Source organism: Lagopus leucura, unplaced genomic scaffold, assembly GCF_019238085.1.
Source record: "Lagopus leucura isolate 7727_CA_CO unplaced genomic scaffold, USGS_WTPT01 Super-Scaffold_100004, whole genome shotgun sequence".
NCBI classification, from domain to species: Eukaryota; Metazoa; Chordata; class Aves; order Galliformes; family Phasianidae; genus Lagopus; species Lagopus leucura.
In genome coordinates, this window is record NW_024962264.1 from 67,679,476 (window position 1) to 67,698,670 (window position 19,195).

At 51.4% G+C, this 19,195-nt stretch overlaps 2 protein-coding genes across 5 annotated transcripts; both read right to left on the reverse strand.

Annotated features, from left to right (window-relative positions):
* Positions 1–3,205: 3,205 nt before the first annotated feature.
* Positions 3,206–18,157, reverse strand: UBOX5 (U-box domain containing 5). 3 transcript variants are annotated; one of them, XM_042871176.1, is made up of 5 exons: positions 18,104–18,157; positions 9,344–9,440; positions 7,250–8,429; positions 5,230–5,382; positions 3,206–4,043 (listed from the first exon to the last, which is right to left on the reverse strand). In XM_042871176.1, the coding sequence occupies exons 2-5, from the start codon at positions 9,395–9,397 to the stop codon at positions 3,835–3,837; spliced, it is 1,596 nt and encodes a 531-aa protein (XP_042727110.1). In that variant the 5' UTR covers positions 9,398–9,440; positions 18,104–18,157; the 3' UTR covers positions 3,206–3,834. The 3 variants fall into 3 exon arrangements, with proteins under 3 accessions (XP_042727110.1, XP_042727111.1, XP_042727112.1); XM_042871177.1 differs by having other exon boundaries at positions 18,026–18,106; XM_042871178.1 differs by lacking the exon at positions 18,104–18,157 and adding an exon at positions 11,814–11,888.
* Positions 11,558–18,165, reverse strand: FASTKD5 (FAST kinase domains 5). Of its 2 annotated transcripts, none has more exons than XM_042871174.1 (2): positions 18,104–18,165; positions 11,558–14,269 (listed from the first exon to the last, which is right to left on the reverse strand). In XM_042871174.1, the coding sequence occupies exon 2, from the start codon at positions 14,229–14,231 to the stop codon at positions 11,778–11,780; it is 2,454 nt and encodes an 817-aa protein (XP_042727108.1). In that variant the 5' UTR covers positions 14,232–14,269; positions 18,104–18,165; the 3' UTR covers positions 11,558–11,777. The 2 variants fall into 2 exon arrangements, with proteins under 2 accessions (XP_042727108.1, XP_042727109.1); XM_042871175.1 differs by having other exon boundaries at positions 18,026–18,107.
* Positions 18,166–19,195: the final 1,030 nt, after the last annotated feature.

A 19,195-nucleotide genomic window follows, 5' to 3' on the forward strand; every position in this document is an offset into this window, starting at 1 on the left:
GAGACTGCTTTGAAAAGGAACGCCAGTTTGGACGATGAGGGTTTGGAAGATGCTGGCTTGGGGAAGATATTGATTTGGAGGATGAGGATTTGGGGAGGGATGCTGGTTTGGAGGATGTTGGTTTAGAGCAGGATGCTGGTTTGGGAAGGGATGCTACTTCAGAGGATACTGGTGTAGGGAGGAATGCTGCTTTGGAGAGGGATGCTGGTACAGAGGATGCTGGTTTAGGAGGGAACCAGTTTGGAGGATGCTGGTTTGAAGAGGAATACCAGTTTGGAGGATGAGGGCTTGGAAGATGATGGTTTGGGGGAAATATTGATTGGGAGGCTGAGGATTTGGGGAGGGATGCTGGTTTGGGAAGGGATGCTACTTTGGAGGATATTGTTCTGGGGAGGATAACAGTTTGGAGGATGAGGATTTGGGGAGAGGTGTGATTTTGGAGGATGCTGGTTTGGAGAGGGGTTTTGGTGGAGAAGGGATGCTGGTTTAGGGAAGATACTGATTTGGAGGATGAGGATTTGGGGAGAGATGGGGTTTTGGAGGACGTTAATTTGGAGGATGCCAGTTTAGCGGGGATTTTGATTTGAGGGTTGTTAGTTTCGAAGTGATGCTGGGTTGGAGGATGCTGCTTTTGGGAAGGGATGCTAATTTGGAGATTGCAGCTCTGGGAGGGATGTAGCACTGGGAGCAGGGCTGGACCACGGCTCACTGTGATGCAAAGACCCCCACTGCAACCCGGCCCAGGGGACAGCCATCCCCCGCCATGAATATTCCTGCTGGTCTCATGTTCCCACTCCAGCAAAGCTGAGGGCGACCTTGACGACGTGAAATTAATATGCAGAGGGGAATCAGGAGCCTAATGAGCATCCGCCATCCTGGTCCCAGCGGCGGTGAGGAGGGGCTGTGGGAGGGATGGGGACGGGCAGTGGGGATGCTGTGATCCCACTGCTGGGATGATTTCCTGCCCTTAGGCACCCCCTGAAATCATCTGCACTAAAGATGAGGGACAGGGGCAGAAAACAACAGAAAAAATAGGGCTGCAAAGGGGAAACTGAGGCACGGAAGGGTAAGGGTGGGCTCACAGCTTGGGGTGATGCTTACGGTGTCGGCGATCCCAGTCCCAGCCTGGGATGGATGCATCCTCTGGGAGTGTTGGTCCTGGATTTGAGAGCTCGGGGATGAGGGCAGTGGCAGTGATGAATCATTAAGGCTGTACCTTAATGACCAACATCGTTAGCGTTGCCCAGCTCGGCCCTCCGTGCTGCTCACAGCGGGTGCCCAACCCGCTGGCGTTGCAGGGCCGGGGAGGATGTGAAAGCACTCGGATGGGAAAACTTTTCTTTAAAGAAGCCCAAAATGTCACGTCTAAATTGGGAGTTTCGTGCTCATGCTCTGTCTCTTCATTACTGTATCGTAAAATTACATTAGTCAGAACGAGCTGCATTCAAATGACTCTGTGTCTGGAATGATAACGCGGGAATATGAGATTAAAATGTAATTATGCTCTTTAAAGTCAAGGAAGGTTAATAAAATGTTTTCCAAGTTGCAGAGGCTCCGCAGCCACAACGCAGAATCACTTACTGAAATCAAGGGGAGGACGGGGAGGGATGGAGCTGGGAGGGAGAATGGATGCAGAGCACAAAAAGAGTGTTTGGGGGGTGAAAACATTGGGGTCACAGTGGGGGGACATCAGGAAGGCTCAGGCAATGGGGCCGTGGGGCAGAGATGGTCAGGAGCATCCTGCAGGGCAGTGCTACCCAACACCCTGCAACACTACGGGGCTCCCTGAGCTCATGGGATCCTTTCTCTGCATCCCCAGCACTGCTGTGCCACGTTCCATTTCATCCCCAGGCTCCTGCAGGCCCCTTCGTTAGCGCTGAGCTCCTAAGGACGTGGTTATGGCTGCTTTCAGGTGATTAACCAGCACAGTTAGCTGCCTGCAGGGAACTTTGAGAAGCCTTTGCTCTGTGCCAGAGTCACTTTCAAGTCACGCTTGCAGAGGGAATGCGTCCATCTCCTGTCTGGAGAAAGTGATGCTCCCCAAATTGGCCCTTTTTTCTTGGTATTTAGCAGCGACCGGGGCTCCTCCACGTCCGTCAGAGGAGCGTCACTCGGTCACCATGCTCTGATGGCTGATGGGGCTTAATGGTGGCAATGGGGAGGGGATGCAGGGGACATCAGCCCAGCTGACGGATGGGGACAACAGCCTGTGCAAGCAGAGGGCCATCGGTGGCTTCTTCCCCAGCTCCCAAGGAGAAAACGTCAGCCCGAACCACGCTGCCTGGCAGCAAGGCTGGGTGAGAAACTCCTGGGCAGAAGGGATGCTGCCACAGCTTCGAGCTCCGTTGGAAGCAGTGCAGACAGGGAAGGAGATGGCTGCACAGCTGGGCGCTCGCTGGGGAGCTGGGAGCTTGGGGGGCGGAGGAGGTGCGAGCTGAATCACTCCTGGATGCTTCCTGCAAACCCAGCAGCACTGAGTGCCAGCGAGATTTCTGCTGGCCTCCGAATCGCATGACTTTGAGGAATCTGACTGCGGATGAGTTAAAGATAGGGGGCTTCCAATTTTGCTGCAAATGGAGATGGATGATGAACACCCACTGGTGCGGACAAGGAGAAAGAGCAGCTCAGCGCCGGCACGGAGCGGTGTCCCAGTTGCTGGATGAGGCTGCTATTTGCTCAGAGCAGAAAGCCACCAACTTTATGGGCTGCTCAGCACGGCAGCGCCTGTTAAGAGAACAGAGGTATTACACGTAGGTGGTTCAGCTGGAGGCTCATTACCCCAGAGAAAGTGGCACAGAACATCAGTAAGAAATGTTGGCTCTGCAGAGAGAAATTATCAATGAAGTGGCAGCAGTGGAGGGGGGGGGGTGCAGGTGACAAAACCCTCTGCTGTCACCCTCACTGAATTCAGGATGTGCTGCAGACAAGAATGCATCTGAGTGATTTTCCCTCTGGCCTTTTTCTGAGCAGCTCTGTGAAGAGCAGAACTCCTCCGAGCGGGATACGTGAGGTTCAGTCCCAAAACCCCACGGTGAGAGCTCACAAAGCTGTGCCACAGTGCCTCTGAAAGCTGCGGGGCTACAGCTCTTCTTTTCGTGTCGACGTGGCTTTTTCCAGCCCATTTATTCAGCACTCCGCCAACAGATTCACCACACGAAATCATTAACACACACAGTGAGGCCAATTACGAGTCAGAGAGAGAACCTGACTTTAACCATAATTTTATTAAGGCTTAAATGTCTATCAGCCAGACGGGAGCCGGTCCAGTCACACGACAGAAACCGAGAGGGACGTCCTGTGTAATGCAATGACTTTTCTACACGAGTCCAGGGACGAGATCCCTGCCAGCACTCGGGCACCGGCTGCTCCTCTCCTGCCTTGCTGCAGTGGGGAAGGATGAGTGATGTGCGAGGGGAGCTGGAGGGGGGGAGGGGAAAAGTTGGGTCGTTTGCACGTTGCCAACCACGAGGACATTTCCTGGTCCACGGCCGAATGGCTGCTCGTCAAATGTTTACATGGTTTTAAGTCACAGGGAAGCTAAACTCACTGTCCAAAAAGGCACCTATGCTAACCACTGAGCCACTGGGATGGTGGTAAGAGGGCGGGTGCGACAGGTGGAAATCAGTTCTGTATAAATACACGTTCCTTGTTAAAGAAGCTATGGCTTTTATTATCCTCAAGATCGCTTTCTGCTCCGGCACGATGCTCTAACCCCCCCCACTACTCTGTAAGCACAAGGAGACTTCTCCACGATGCTCATCTGGCCGTCGTCCTTGCATAACCCACACAGACACGTGGGACAGCAGCAGCTCCTGTTCTCCTCCCCAGGCATTGTTAGAAGTGGACCCTCCTGATGTCGTGCGTGGCCACCGACCTCTTGCAGCTCGCACACAGGATGGACAGAGCTTTCTGCTTCTCAGCCAAGCACGGGCGACACATGAGGTGGCCGCAGGGAAGCTGGTAGATGGGCTCTGTTTTGAAGTAAGATGAGAAGGTTTTGCCACAGGACGTGCATCCCTGGGTCTGGCTGCTCCTGCTGTGCTCTGCGAAGCCAAGAGGAGAAGCAGTGTGGTCAGGGACATGTGACAAGTGCCACCCCGAGCTGGGCACAGAGGGCTGGAGGTGCCCATAGCTCAGGACCACAGCCTCTTTTTCCCAAGCCTACCATAAAGTTTGGTGGGCATGGTGGTGGTGGTAGGGTAAGGATTGGACAAGATGACCTTAGTGGTCTTGTCCAGCCTTAATCTTAGAATCATTTGTGTTGGAAGGGACCTTTCAAGGCCATCTGATCCATCTCCCATAATGAGACCCACAGCTCCATCAGGTGCTCAGAGCCCCATCCTGCTTGCCCTGAATGTCTCCAGAGACGGGGCGCACCCACCACCTCTCTGAGCCTCACCATAACAATCTTTTTCCTTATATCCAATCTCAATCTCCCCTCTTTCAGTTCAAAACCGTTTCTCCATGTCCTATCGCAACAGATCCTGCTCAAGAACCTGTCTCCTTGTTTCTCATATGTAGATATTGAAAAGCTGCTATCAGGATCCTGTGATTAAAAAAAAGGGAAGGCTCTGTCTTCTGGAAGGGTTGGAGCCCAGGTATGGGCTGGATCACATCAGCCTTTGCACCATCAGGCTTTTAAAGGATGACGATACAGCTTTTCACTTTTTTTCTGAGATTGAATTGGCCTCCCTTCCTCTTTTCCAGCACTTGAAACAAAATCCCTGATTCCCACGTGAAACACCGTAGGCATCATCTTGCATTCCTGTCACACGCTGCCTATAAAGGGCTACTCAGTCAACTCTTCAACAGCAGCAATTTAAAAGGGGACAGTAAAAAGCTTAATGGCTTAATGCCACTGTGAAACATCAAAAGCTATTCAGAGAGACAGGCAGCCAGTGGGAGCTGCCCAGCCCAGTCCTGCCTCAGGGACACAGGAGCCTCCTCCAGGGAAAGCAGCAGCCAGCAGTGAGCACATCACCTTGTGGAGGGGCATCTTTTAGATCCAGGGCTTCCAACGCAGCTTCTCTGAATCCCAAAGACATCTTTTTGGATGGTGCCATTGATCAACAAGTCTAGCTTCACAGCTGGCACGTATACATTAAAATCTGATGGGACTCTGAGAACAACCATGGCTCACCGGCCAAAGAGGCAGGGAAAGATGCTGAGCTGCAGCACAACCCTCCCTATAAACCTGGTCCCTGTTCTCCTCTCCCATTTGCTGCTCACCGAGGATGGAGCCCATGTTCCATGAAGTGCTGCAGCCTCCCTCGCCCTGCTGGCTCTTCATCAGCTTGGCTGTGAATGATGGCATGGAGCTGAGCGCTGAGTTCAAGGCGGTGTCCAAGCTCTCAGACAGCTTTTGTTCGTGAGAGAGCAGATCTGCAACAAGAAGCACAAGTTTGAGAGGCTTGTGCTGGGGAAAGGCTGTTGGTGTGCAACAAAAACGCTGTGGTTACATCTCTCAAAGCTTTGCCACTTGTTTTCTGAAGAAGCCTCGTCCCCATCACGGTGTTGAGATGGGGATGTAATGCTTCAACTTTGAGCCCTTGGGAGGAAAACTCCTCTGGATTCACACAACAATGTCATAAAGACCACAAAGCCCATCAAGTCCAACTGCTGACCCATCGCCGCCGTGCTCACTAACCTGTGTCCCTAAGTGCCAACCAACATTCAGGCACCTCCTTATTTCTCAAAGTCTGAATGAGGTAAAAGATTCATAAACGTTCTTCAGAAGCCCTGAGGCTGCTAACAAAATCAGAGGCACAACTCTTGGCTCCGGAAAACCAGCGTTGCATCAATGGATAAAGCCAAAGGTACAGGGCTGGATCCTTCCTGAAGGGCACGACAGTGTTTCGTCTGATGCATTCCCAAAGCCCTGCTGTTAATTGAGACTGTGCATTAGGAGCACGGTGTCTGCATCACTAATTCTGCTAAATCCAGCTCCCACAGGGATCCTGTGTGCGTTACCCCTGCACATTTGCTGCAGCAATCAAGGCTGACAAAGAACTATCCCACGAGGCTGTGCCTGTGTTCACATGCAGGCACGGCTCCCTGGGAGCACCAGCACCCAGCCTGCAGCAATCCACACCACTTCCTCCAGCATGGAATGATGGATCAGAGCAGGAAAGCACACTCCAGCCTCTGCTGTTGCTGGTACTGATGAAAATTAATTACTTTAAAGTCTTTAATGAGCTTGTTTTAAGTCAAATACCCATCTAAGCTTTCTTGAAGAGGAAGAGGAGTGGAGTGCTGCATACCTGCAGGATACAGCAGCTTTCAGGAGCTGTGGAGCATTGTTTGGTGCCACTGCTTCCTAGGGAAACTCAACTTACCTGCCCAGAGGAACAGCCCTCTGTGACCACCCTGCACACACCTCACTGCCTGCAACACAGCTCTGCTGCTCCATCCAGCCTCACACAAATGTGAGACAGCAACCAGTGGGGCTTCTGCCTGCAGCAGTGACTGTGTTTGACAGCACCAGAGGGAAGATGCAAGCATTGCTGTACAAAGAACAGTCATATGTACAGAACAGCTGCACACCAGCAACTCCAACACGTTTCAGGTATTCCTGCACAAACAAGGGAGAAAGCAGCCGTGCAAAAACAGATGTGGATTCTAGCAAATCATCTGGCAGGGAGACAAGAGAAGCAAGTGCTTGGGAGCCAGGCTCTTCAACCAGGGGAAGGGGAGCAGGATCAGCACAGCCTGCTGCCCCATTCCTGTTTTTCTCCTCACTTCAATCACCACCTCCATTGGGTTTTCCCATCCTGTCAATCCCAAGCACTTGTTTTTCCCAATTACTGCATGTTTTCTTGCAAGCTCAGGCACCCAATACATGCTAACAAATCACTGATGATAAAAAGAGACATCTTCAAATCAAGCCAGCACATTATGAGAAAAAGGTTGCTTTCTTAGCAAGAAGGAGAAGAGAAATGAAACCCTGAAGGGAAACAAGGCAACCTGAGCTAACAAGAGGGCTGTGAAACGGACTGTAGATAATACAGGAAGAACAACAAGCCTAAAGGTGAGGAGAATGGGAGTAACCATCACCCAGTGACAGCAGGTTGGGCTGAGGAGAGGGGATGTGAATGAGATGATGAACCCACTCCTGTGACATTGATACAACAGCCTCAAAGCTTTCTGGAGGCGGCAGGGGAAATCAGTGTGGGAGCCTCCTGACTTGGAAAGCTGGCCCTGGGCTGCCAAGACACTCAAGAAACACAAATGATTCAGGGAGCCAAGGTACCTGTAGAACAGTCCATCTGGATCAAATGCGAGTCACTGTCAGTTTTCATTTTTTTAGCACTGTTCTCTGAGGTAGATGTGACAAGTAAGTTTGTAGAAGAAAAATAAAGTGGCTGCACAGAACTCGGATCCATACAGTCCATCTTCCTTTTCAGAGAAGACGTTACAGAGGAAGGTATGAGCATTTCGGAAGCGTGAGCCCTGCCGAGCAGGTTGGTGCCAGGAATGCTGTGCTGTAAGAGGAAGTGATCTATCCTGGCCTTGAGGGTGGGGTGAGGTAGGGGCTGTGAGTGCTGGCTGAAGGCCACCCCAGTGAAAGGATCACTGGGCACCCTGCCCCAAGACGCCTCACTCCGGTTGCATTTTTCCAAGGTGCTCTGGTCAATCACCTTCCCAGAGGGCAGGAGCATGGGGAAAGTCATGATCTCCAGAGTGATGGGGTCCAGGAACTCTTCAGGGATGTCTTGGACGACGTCCACCAGCTTGCGGAGGGCCTGCTGCTCGCTGTCATTGGTGCTGAAGGGCACGCAGTCGCTCTCCATGGGTGTCCAGAGCTCGGGTTTGAGGGTGCCAACGTCCTGGGCGACGCACTGCGAGGCCACCTGAAAGATGCCCTCGATCACCTCCTGTGGGCACGACTTAGCAGGCTGTCCCCACACCTCCAGCCTCTTGATGCCAGGCAGGCCGCCTCCGGCCACGTGGGTGATGCAGATTTTTAAGTGCGACACGTTGCTCAGTGAGGAAGGCCCTTTGTTCCAAAGGTCTTGAGACACAGCGCCAGGGTAGGAGAGGACATTTTCCATCTGAAGGAAGGGAGGCCTCGGCTTGAAGCCTCTGTGGCCAAATGTCACTTTGCTTTGATTTTTTAAGACAGCTTTGCCCACCAGTGTGAAAACATCTTTGTCCGACACAGGCTGACCGGCCAGACCTGAGAACTGACCCTCGGGGCTCTGCCAAGAGGTTTTATTGCATGAGGTAGAGGTGTAAACTTCGAGCCCGGAGAAGGCTTGGTATCCCCCAGATGAGATATCGATATTAATCCTGCAGATCTCAATGTTGAAGGGAAAAGAGATTGTGACATGGACCGGAGGCTTGATAAAGTATTCGCTGCGGAAACCACGATTCCTCCTGGCAAGGTCTTCAGAGATCAGGTTCTCCACTTCGTAACCATCAGCAGAAATCTGCGTTGCAAGAGAAAGCCAAATTTACATTGAAGAATGAATGTAGAGAGTGAACTAATTTCACGAGCAATTTAGATGACACAAGTGAGGAACCGTGGTTCCATGCACAAGACTGGAGATCCCTGCAGATCTACTCCTGCCCTGCTCCCAACCACATGGGGTCACTCCCTCTTCTCTGCACCCTCTGCTATCTACAATCATGGAATGGCTTGGATTGGAAGAGACCTCAAGGATCATGAAGCTCCAACCCCCTGCTGCATGCAGGGCCACCAACCTCCTCATTTCATAGCAGCCCAGGCTGCCCAGGGCCCCATCCAAGCTGGCCTTGAACACCTCCAGGGATGGACGGGGCATCCACAGCCTCTCTGGGCAGCTGTTCCAGCCCCTCACCACTCTCATAGCAATGAATGTCCCCCTGATATCTTGTCCCCATTTCAACAGCACTGAATAGCTATGTCAGCTCATCGTGCCCTGTAAAAATGTACTCTGAATCAGCCAGCTCCAGGATCCCTGCAAAACCTCTGGGCTCAGCTAGCAGAATGCCTCATCCTGCTTGAGGTCAACCTGCCCAACACTGAGAAAGCTCTGTGTCAGTCCTCATATTAATGAGTAGAGGCCATTCAACAAACACTGTCAATTGATGCACAGTCTACTTGGCAAAGGGAAAGCTGTGACATTGCAGGGAAGAACATCTACAGTCAAAGCATGCACATCTGTAAGCACATAACGTCATCTTGTTATGAGATCCTGCAAAATTAGGGCATATATCCTTCAATAATTACTGTGTGCCACAACAAAGCACTCACAGAAGGCCACCCAGTGTTCTAGCATAACTACTAGTTAGTGTTAATTAATAAAAGCACAGGAAAGGCAAACCAAGGTGCTCCCTAAAGTACCGTGGTCTCCAGTTTTACCTTGTTGCAGTGAATTCTTGGCTTGAACTGTGGGAGACAGACGTTTATTACCATCTTTGCAGCTGGAGAGAGCTCAGTTCGTGAGCATCGGATTCAGCTTTAAAAAAAGAAAGGCAAAAAGCATCAGTGATCTGTAAAAGGACCTTGTGTTACAGCACCTGCATGAATTACAGGCTCAGGAGCTCCTGAAACACAGCTCGGATCCAAGTCTGGGAGGTGAGGCCAACGTTAACTGTGGAGAGATGGAATGGGAAGAGAAATGTGTTAAAAATATTAAGTTGTGAACCCCTGGAGAAACATCAGAAGCTGGAAAATGGCTCTTTTTACTGAAAACCTCCTACATATGCTTAAAGAAGGTGCTTAGATCAGATCTGAATGCTAACTGCGGGAGGTTTGGCAGCCGTAGTCGAGCAGACCACTTGCATGCCAAGGCTCCAAGAGGGTAAGAGCAGCCATTCCCAGTGCTGCCATGAGGAGATGTGGTTCCCAGGGGCTCAGGGAGCCTTGGATACAGGCAAAGATGAAACACCAATGTTAATAACCATTACTGGTTGCCCCAAGGGAGCATTTAATAGCTCTAAGGGAGATTATCTGTGTTCTGGACACTGAGATGATTCTTCTGACAGTGCTCAAGTGTGTGCACCATCTTCATTGAAAGAACATGACTCGCATTGGTTGCATCCAACTCCTTTTCAGAATGAAATTATCTGCGAGGTAGGAGCTTTAACCTTACATTAACCTCAGTTTTAATATGTCACTGCCTCAGGAGACCTCAGGAACCTCCTGCTTCCTTCAAGGACGAGCTGCCTTTTAATGCTCCACAGCCTTTTATTGGTTCTCAAGTGCTGTTGTTCAGCATCTGAGGTACAGCTCAGAGTGGCTTGGATTGGAAGGGACTTTAAAGACCACCTATTTCCATTCCCCTGTTGTAGACCGAGTGGCAGTGTTCAAATAAACATGGAATCATTAATGTCAGGAAGGAGCTCTAAGATCACCAAATGCAACTCCAACCCATCCCCACTGTGCCACTGAACCACATCCCTCAGTGGTTCTTGAGTCCCCACATGGAGATGGTGACTCCACACTCGTATCAGCCCCTCTTCTACCCCAGAATCTTCTCTGATAGTGATTTGCAGTAACACAGGTGCTGGGCAAGCATGAACCAAAGCTCCTCCAGCATCACTTTTCCTGCCTTTCTGAGCCTGATGCGTTCCCCATTGCTACAAGGGAGGCAGCGAGGAATTTTCTCAAATAGGCTTTTGAACTGCTTTGACTTTTGGCACTCACATCTAATGGCAGTAACTCTGCTGTGTGACAAAGCGACTGCTCTGAAGTTCATTTTGAACCTGCTGTCAGTTTAGCCCTTTCCCACATCCCCTTCCAACAGAGCAGATTGCTGCATTTGCACGTGACAAGCCATGGTGATGCCTTCTTTAAATGAAAATGAGCAGAGAGGCACCTCCACCCCTACCTTGCTGCAAACTCAATGTTTTGAGACCTCATTCCCACAAGTTGCTGTTGAAATTTTGCTTGTGGGGGTTCCCAAGCCCCTGGGGGTCCTGCAAGTGTGCTGCCTGGTGCCAACCAGGTGACAGAAGCCACTCCTTGGAACAGAGTCACATTGTGACCCAACAACATGGGAAAGCTCCTTCCAAACCTGAGGCTGTTACTGAGATCACATGATTCTGTTATTCTTTTTCTACCAAGCTCTTCGTAACCTCTGTCAATTAAAACAATTGTCAGTGACAGCCCAGGCAGCTGTGACATAAGGAGGCTCTGAATTTACAAACGCTGTTAAAGCACAACACCCACAGAACAGCAAAACAAACCCAGCAAAACAAACAGCTCAAAGATTACGAAGGACTCAAAGACCCCAACCCACCCCCACCATGCTCACTGACCATGGCCCTCAGTGCCACATCTCCATGGTTGCTGGGGCAGTGACTGCATCACCTCCCTGGGCAGCCCATTCCAATGCCTGACCTCTCTGTCAGGGAAGAAATTTCTCCTGATATCCAACCTGACCCCCTGGAGCACAACTTGAGGCCATTACCTCCTGTCCTACGGTTACCTGGGAGAACAGACCAATCCCTAACATCTATCCCAATTGTTTTCCTAAAGATCGTGACACTGTTCTGCACTCAGAGCAAACAAATCCATCGGCTTTCATGAAGAATAGAGGGGGGGGGGGAAAAAGGTAATAATGGAAGAAAATTAATATGAAGGTAGGTTTTATTTGTCACGGCAGCATTTGCAGATCGATGTAACAACAAGGAGCACGGGACACGTGGTCATGAACAGAGCAGAATTATCTAAGACAAGGCAGATCCAGCACATAAAGCACCTACAGCAGCTTCACCAGCACTCCAAAGATCATTTCTAACCAGCACGTGGGAGGCTGCAGCAGCCCCCCAAGCAAGCACACCCCGGGCTGTCAGCCAGCCTTGCTGAGCAGCACTGGGTTGAACACCTTGTAATGGAGGTAGCTCAGTTTCTCCAAGCGTGTGCGTTTGAGCAGGGGGAACCATTCCCAGAAGGGAAGCTCCACCACCACGTAGCCCAGCTGCTTCAGCTGCCGCCTCTTCAGGCAGTGCAGCCCCAAGAGCCGCTTGGACAAGTAGCAGTAGTGGTTACGGTTGGACACCTGGATGGCCAGCCTTATCCCCTGGGGCTGCTGGAGGGGCACAAGAGAAGGGGAGGCCCCAGGGCAGCTCCCTGATGGAGCAGCGACTTGCAATCTGGTGCCTGTGGTAACGGGTCCACCCACAAATGATGCACGTGGCGTTGGTGCTTTGTTCCACTCCTGTCTAGGAGCCGCGGCTTCGGTTTCCACCTCTGCAGAGGACTGGCTGTTAGATTTCCCTTTGATAAGCTGAGCCATTAGGTCATCTGTTAGACTAACTCCTATGTCTTTGAGCTTCTTATCTGCAACGGCGTCGCTTGAGTTGAAAGGGATGGGATGCCCATCCATGGCCAGATGAACCTCCAAGTCGCTCGATCTGGTGTGAGGCAAAATCATGTGGTTTTTCACATACTCAGGACCACCTAACATGCTCTTGAGAAGAGACACGGCTTCCACGATTTCAGGCCTGACAAAGATTTCCTGCTCTGCAAAATTCAGAACGATCTCAGTCATCTCTTCATAAAGGTGAGGTGAAAGACGGCTGCCTCGGTAGCCTGGGCACTCAATTTCAACACTCTTCCCAAGAGTGAACAGGTCCTTTCTGAGTTCATATTTACTTCCTCTCACCTTATGGACAAACTCATCCCTCAAAGCATAATCTATCAGCTCCTCCGGGAAGCGTTTGACGAATGCCAGGCCAAGCAAACCAGTAAGGAGATGCTCTGGAAACTTCTCAAATTCATGGCGTTTTCTAAGCATCTGCTCTATCAGGCTGGAGTAAAACTCTTCTTCATTTGGAGGTTCGTAGTCCAGGCATCCAAACGACCATAAGAACTTGGCAGCATCCTTGCTGCGGCAGTAAGACACTTTGGAAGGCAAAGACGCGGCGACAGCAGCCAAAATGCCTTCATCGTAGTAGTGCAGGGATGAACAGCTAAGAGTGATGTGCATGATACCCTGGATGTTTGTTGTAGGAATTCGAGCAGGGACAACCTTCCCAAGTTTCCTCAGCAGGGGCAGGTGATCCATGCGAGTGTAGCGGAGCATTTTAAGCACGTTCACTAAAGCGTAAGTGCCCATATCTTCCATCTCCAGGGAGACTCTGTCTGCAATCTTTCTCATGACGTGGTCAGAGATACCACTGACGGATTTGAAGAGCCCTAAGCAAATAGCACCCACCTCCTCCAAGGTGCAGGAATCCAAGTACTTCAAAATCACACTTTCCAGCTTCTGCATCAAGTCCGCGGGTGACTTGCGGCCTTCGCCGATGATATAAACAAGCTGAACAAACTGGGGCAAAGTGAGCTCTGTCCAATGCATGTTGGCATAGCTGAACAAAATGCTCAGGTAGGAAGGCACGCTGCGCCCCAGGCAGCGCCAGCAATCTGCCACCAGCAGCAGCTGGTCCAGGTTCATGTCCCACACGCGCCGGCAGAATTCACTCTCGCAGGCGTTCAGCACAGGGTGGGTGGGTGGAACAACCAAACGAACGCAGGCCTTTAAGATATCAGTGAGTTCTGAAGTGCTGAACGACTGGATGTTCTCAATAGCACAGCAACACAGTGTATTAAACCTGGGGTCAACCATCAACCCTGCGTGTCGTTCCACTGGCAAACAACTCAGCTTGCAAAAATAATCTGTGACAGTTCCTGGGCTGTGGCTGCCCTTGGATATGGGTATGCTGTGCAATATCAAGTCACCTTCTTCCAAAGAGAGGGTCTCTATTGGCTCAAATTTATCATAGCTGAGAGATTTGTACTCAGGCCTCCCTTGCTGGAACACACGAGGGTCCTCCTTGGAGTCGTGCATCTCTGCTTTTTCCATTTCTATCTCCTTCTTCATGGTCTGTGCTGCAGAGAGTTGTGCTGGTATGGGCTGTATGAGGTGCGGTTTGGGCTTTGGCAGGGCATTTCTGACAGGTGGCAAAGCTTGAGCAGAGGTGGCAGTGAATGTATGCTGAACCTGGGAGGTGCCAGTGCTGGTGGAATCATCAGTGAGAGCCTGGCTGCAGCTCCTAGCAGCATTCTGCTGGGAGGCTGCTCTGCTCTTGGCATAGGCAGAGGGATTATACAACACTCTGTAGTCCAAAGGATCCAGCAACTGGATCGTGGCTGTGGATTCGGGTCTGCTGTTGGATGTTTCTGGGTTCTCTTCCTCCTGCTTACTTTCGTTGCTTCCGCTCTCGGCCTTGAATTTGGCAGTAGTCAAAAATGTAGTCACCCTGCTCAGCCTTGGAAATCTTCGGCGTATTAACACCGTAGCCATGGATCACAACTTACTGGGGTCACAATTGCTTCCAGGTACTGAAAAAAGGGCAGACGAAGAATGAGTGGCTTCCACCTAACATGGAGCACTTTCTAACCTATCCTTCTCATTACTGAAAGTTAAGAGATGGCAGTGCCTCCCTTAGTGAGAGCAGCTGTTTCCCTGCAAGTCACTATTGAGCATTACATCATGCAAAGGCAGCTCAAGACAAGCACGCAGGTGGCCTGACACACCTGGAGATGTGGTACTTGGCAGGCAGGTATCACCAGCTACACAGCAGTTACAAGTAATCTGGCAGAGACTGTAGGACTTCGGGGGGAAAAAGTCATCTCTGTCATTCTGTAAGAGACCCAAACTGCTTTTCTTTTATTTTCAACATTGAAAACGTAGTTCTGTAGCAAAGCCTTTAAAGGCTGCAGCTGCATGTATTCAAACAGGGCATTCTGCTGCTTCGGTCAGCAGTATGAAGCACCGACCACCACCCAAGAAGCTGTGGAAGTATCTGTGGTGCCACTCTGCTCCTTGCACGAGAACACCTGGAGTCAGCACATGAAGGCTGAGAGCAAAGAGCCTCTGAGACCAGCTCATGCTGGAAGGGAGGCTGCCCATAACCTGCAGCAGGAAGGAGAAACAGCCGCAGAACAACGTGGGGAAAGAGCATGGAAGAAGAAACACAGATTAGAACAAGACACTGTGTCTCGAGGAGAGAACTGGAGGGATAAAAGCTTTACTCTTCAGGCACAGGAGCTTTTCCCAGTGTTAGGGGGTGCCTTCCCAACTCCTGTCTATAACAGCTACAGCAGAAAGGGCGAGGATGAGACATCTGTCAGGAGTTAAGCTTTGTGCTGCCAGCATGCACAAGCTGCCAAATGAGCCTGTTTACGATGATTCAGACAAGGCTGAAAAAAAGCTCTGGGTCAGCTCTCTGTGTAACACACCCTCATCCCATCTCGGGTGTCCAACACCAAGGATGAAGCACAGCAGGGGTTTTCACCTTTAAAATCACTTGTGCTCTCACTGCACAGAGGGCACATGCTAGAACCAAGGGGTGTCAAGTAACCAGGAAAACCAAAGCCTGGCAGAGACACGGCAACAGAGATATGCATTAGCTGCTGTCCTCCCAACACTGAGGAAATAAATCAAACGCAGACACTCCCTGAGTTAGAGGTGGATTGAGACGCCCTGTGAGAGCAGGCAAACCCAATCCTACAGCAGGACGATGAGGAAGAGGTGTGATGAATACTGTTTTTGCAGAGTAGGAGAGAAGCTGCAGTGGGGTCTGGTTGAACATGAACTGGATTTCGTTTCGAGTACAAGGCTCGCACAAGCCACCAGGTGATTTATTCCAGCACAATGGTGAAGCATCAGCTCCTTCCAAAGAGAATAAAATAGAGAAGGAAGGTAAGAAAAGAGGGAGGGATGCTGGGGAGAGTCTAAGCAACAGACTTTGCTCCTTGTTAGTGCCAGATGCAGAGTGCTGCCTGCTTGGGGGTTCCCTGCAGTAGCCGCTGCTGTCACTCCTACGCCATGTTACTGCAAACGCAGTAACAGCAATAGGCAGGAAGCACATCTGTGCTCTGGAACAGGCACGAGCAGCCTGCTGCTCTCTGAAGGCTGTTCTCTCACCACGTAGCCTCGACATGGCTGTGCTTTTGTCCAAGCATCTCCACACAGAATTGAGAAGAAATAAAAAAGCGTAGGAAAAGCTGGAAGCGCTCAAGGACAAGCTCTTGGAGCCCTCAGCTTCTCTTTTCCTCGATGCCATGGCACAGCACGTAACATCCTGCCTCTGGAAGAACAACAGTGAGGAGAGGAAGAAGATGGAGGGTAAGGGCACACACACATTTGCTTTGCAAAGGGCTCACCAGATGCAGCATCACAACCACTGTCTGCAAAGAAGAAAGGAGCAGGACAGGCAGGCAAGGGCTCCAGATCCACTCTCCTAGCACACAGCAGAGTGGTTCAGTTTAGTTCTCTGAGTCCTCTCCACCAGCCTGTGCAAGGAGCCAGGCAGAAAAACGGAAATATTCTCTTCTGGCATGAGAAGTGACACTGTGACAGGAGGAGAGATACTGTCCTTTCCATACTACTGCCTGGCGAGCATGGGAAATAAGAAGCTCGCTGAGAACTGGGCCACTAAAACCCTGCCCAGTGCAACACCACTCCCAGTGCTGTAAGCAGCAGCAAGAAAGCACAGGATTTCAAAGCTCTCCAGCTTATTGCATATAAATGTCAGATTAAAATGTAATTTCCATCTCTGCTGGCTACTTTCTTGTCTGACTCTGCTTTGCACGTTTTCTATCCAGTTTTCTACTATTGACAGGCAAGCAGTATTGAGCCACATCTTTAAAACATGTTCTATTTGCTGTTAAAAGGTGATGCCACCTACAAAACCCAGCACTGCACTGTTACCAAAACCACCCCCTCTCAGCAATGACAGCCCTGCTTCAGAGACAGAGAATCAAAGCCGTGGCGTCTGCACACCAAAGGCAAATGCTGCATGTAGCTAAGAATATCATCCACACAGCTTAGCATTAAGCTCCATGACGTCTTCAGGAAGACATTCAGTAAGTATATTTTTTCTTTCTTCTGTCCCACATTCAGCAAAACAGCCGTGGAAAAGACCATGCAGAAAACAAAGCAGGAATGAAGCTAGATGGGTCAAGATACTTGAAGCACCTTAGGAACAAGCACGTCCACGTGGCTTTTTGCCCATCTTCAAGTGCCCAAACTTGTTATGATCTATATTTCTACAGCATTTCCAACTCAACCTACATCTCTGCTCATTTCTACTCTCTTCTTGCTACTCACAGTAATCAGCCTCTCTTTCTCCCACCACTGCAATTCTCATTTAATAGTGTTCAAGCTCCCTTCCATCCCTGCCACTAACCAGAAAATTCACTCCCAGTGACTCATCTCCAAAAAGGCTGCAAAGCCTTGGAGATGGGCCCTGCAGGCTGCAAATGCTCTTTGTGGAGGCCTTTTGGGATGGAAACATCTTTGTGTTTGTGCTTGTGCCATTCTTACAGCTGAGTTCCCAGCCAACAGGGAGCTGAACACCAGGACAACAACATTCCTGGAGAGATGCCACATGCTTCTGGGTTCCAGCTTTGTGAGAGGGGAGCATCTGAGTCTGAAATACATTCTTTGGAAACACCCAAACAGCCTCACTGTACCACTGGAAAGTCTGTGAGTGATCCAGGCTCACAGATACGTTTCCCTGATAGTAAGGCCTCATTCTGTGTTCCTCCTGCCCAGCAGCCCAGGCAAAGGAAAAAAAAAAAAAATATTACGGCTCCCTTTCTTTCTGTTTTTCCCCATCAGATCTGCTCAAATGAGAATGGCTTAGGATAGGATCGTTCAGCTAGAAGGGACCTTCAGCGATAACGCAATCATGAAATATCCAGGGCTGGCTGGGACCCACAAGGACTACTGTGTACAGCCCCTGGCTCCACATAGCACCACTCAAACCAGCAGGCGGTTCCGTGTCCCAGCTCTGGGCCATGCCAACTGCCACATGCAGCCTGTTCCATGCTCTGAGGCAGAGCCTTTCTGTAACCTCCTCCTGCCCCCTCCCCTGACGCAGCTCCACGCCGTTCCCTCGGGTTCCATCGATTCCCAGCGGCAGAGACCGCACCTCGCCCCCATTCCCCTTCGACAGGGAGCAGCGAGGTTTTCTCTCCGCCTCTGCACCCCGGCTCGCTCACCAGCTCCCCCACGCCCCTGCCCACCCCGAACGCCTCCAGGCCTGAGGACCGCCGTGGCCGCAGCTGGGGCCGCGGAGCCCCACTCACCGCCTCACTCCGATCCCCAGCCCGCTCCTGGCTGAGACCCGCACAGCCCCACCGAGGCCGGAGCCCGCTCGCACTCACCGGGGCCCGGCGCCGTCGCCGGCTGTGGCCCTGCCGCCCGCCAGCCCCACCGCCACTTCCGGCCACCTGATAGTGACGCACTTCCGGTCGTACGGGAGCCGAGAGGGGAGGGGTGAAGGCAGGGAGAGTGACTCGCGGTACCGGCAGATGGCGGCGGCGGAGCGCCGTACCAGAGTCACGTGGTGCACTGCTAGAGGCACGTGACAAGGGCGCCGAGCTACCTCAGCGGGGTGCCGCCATGTTGGGGCTTTTCGGGGCTGCCCTGAGGGGTTGCTCCTGGACTCCAAGTTGTGTCACCGCTGCACTGAGCCATGCTCCGTCCCGTTGCACCTCCCTGCAGGGCTTTATGGCCGTGGATAGGATCCCCCTGAGCCTCCCCCGCTCCGTGCTGAGCAGCCTCTGCAGGGCCATGGCTGACATCTCTATCTGGGTTGTGTCATCCCCACGGCGTCCCCACCTCAGGTCTCATTCAAGTTTGGATGGGCTGCTCGCATTCAAGCTCAGTATGAAGGAACACATCACTCCAGTTTTATCTCAGTAATGCCTGACGTCCCAGTGGCTTTGGATCAGCCTTGAGTGTGATCGTGAGAGCTTGATGTGGGAGGAATTCACAGAATGGCCAGGGTTGGAAGGGACCTCAAAGATCATGAAGCTCCAACCCCCTGCCACATGCAGGGCCACCAGCCTCCCCATTTCATACCAGCCCAGGCTGCCCAGGGCCACAAACAACCTGGCCTTGAACACCTCCAGGGATGGACAGGGCATCCACAGCCTCTCTGGGCAGCTGTTCCAGCACCTCACCGCTCTCTCCGTCAAGAACTTCCCCCTGACATCCAACCTCAATCTCCCCTCCCTCAACTTCAAACCATTTCCTCTTGTCCTGCTGTTATCAACCCTTTCACAGAGCTGACTCCCCTCCTGTCTGTAGGCTCCCTTTAGGTACTGCAGGCTGCAATGAGGTCACCCCACAGCCTTCTTTTCTCCATGCTGAACAAGCCCAGCTCCCTCAGCCTGTCTTCATAGGGGAGGTGCTCCAGCCCCCTGATCATCTTTGTGGCTCTCCTCTGGACCTCTCCATTGATTTGGGAGTGA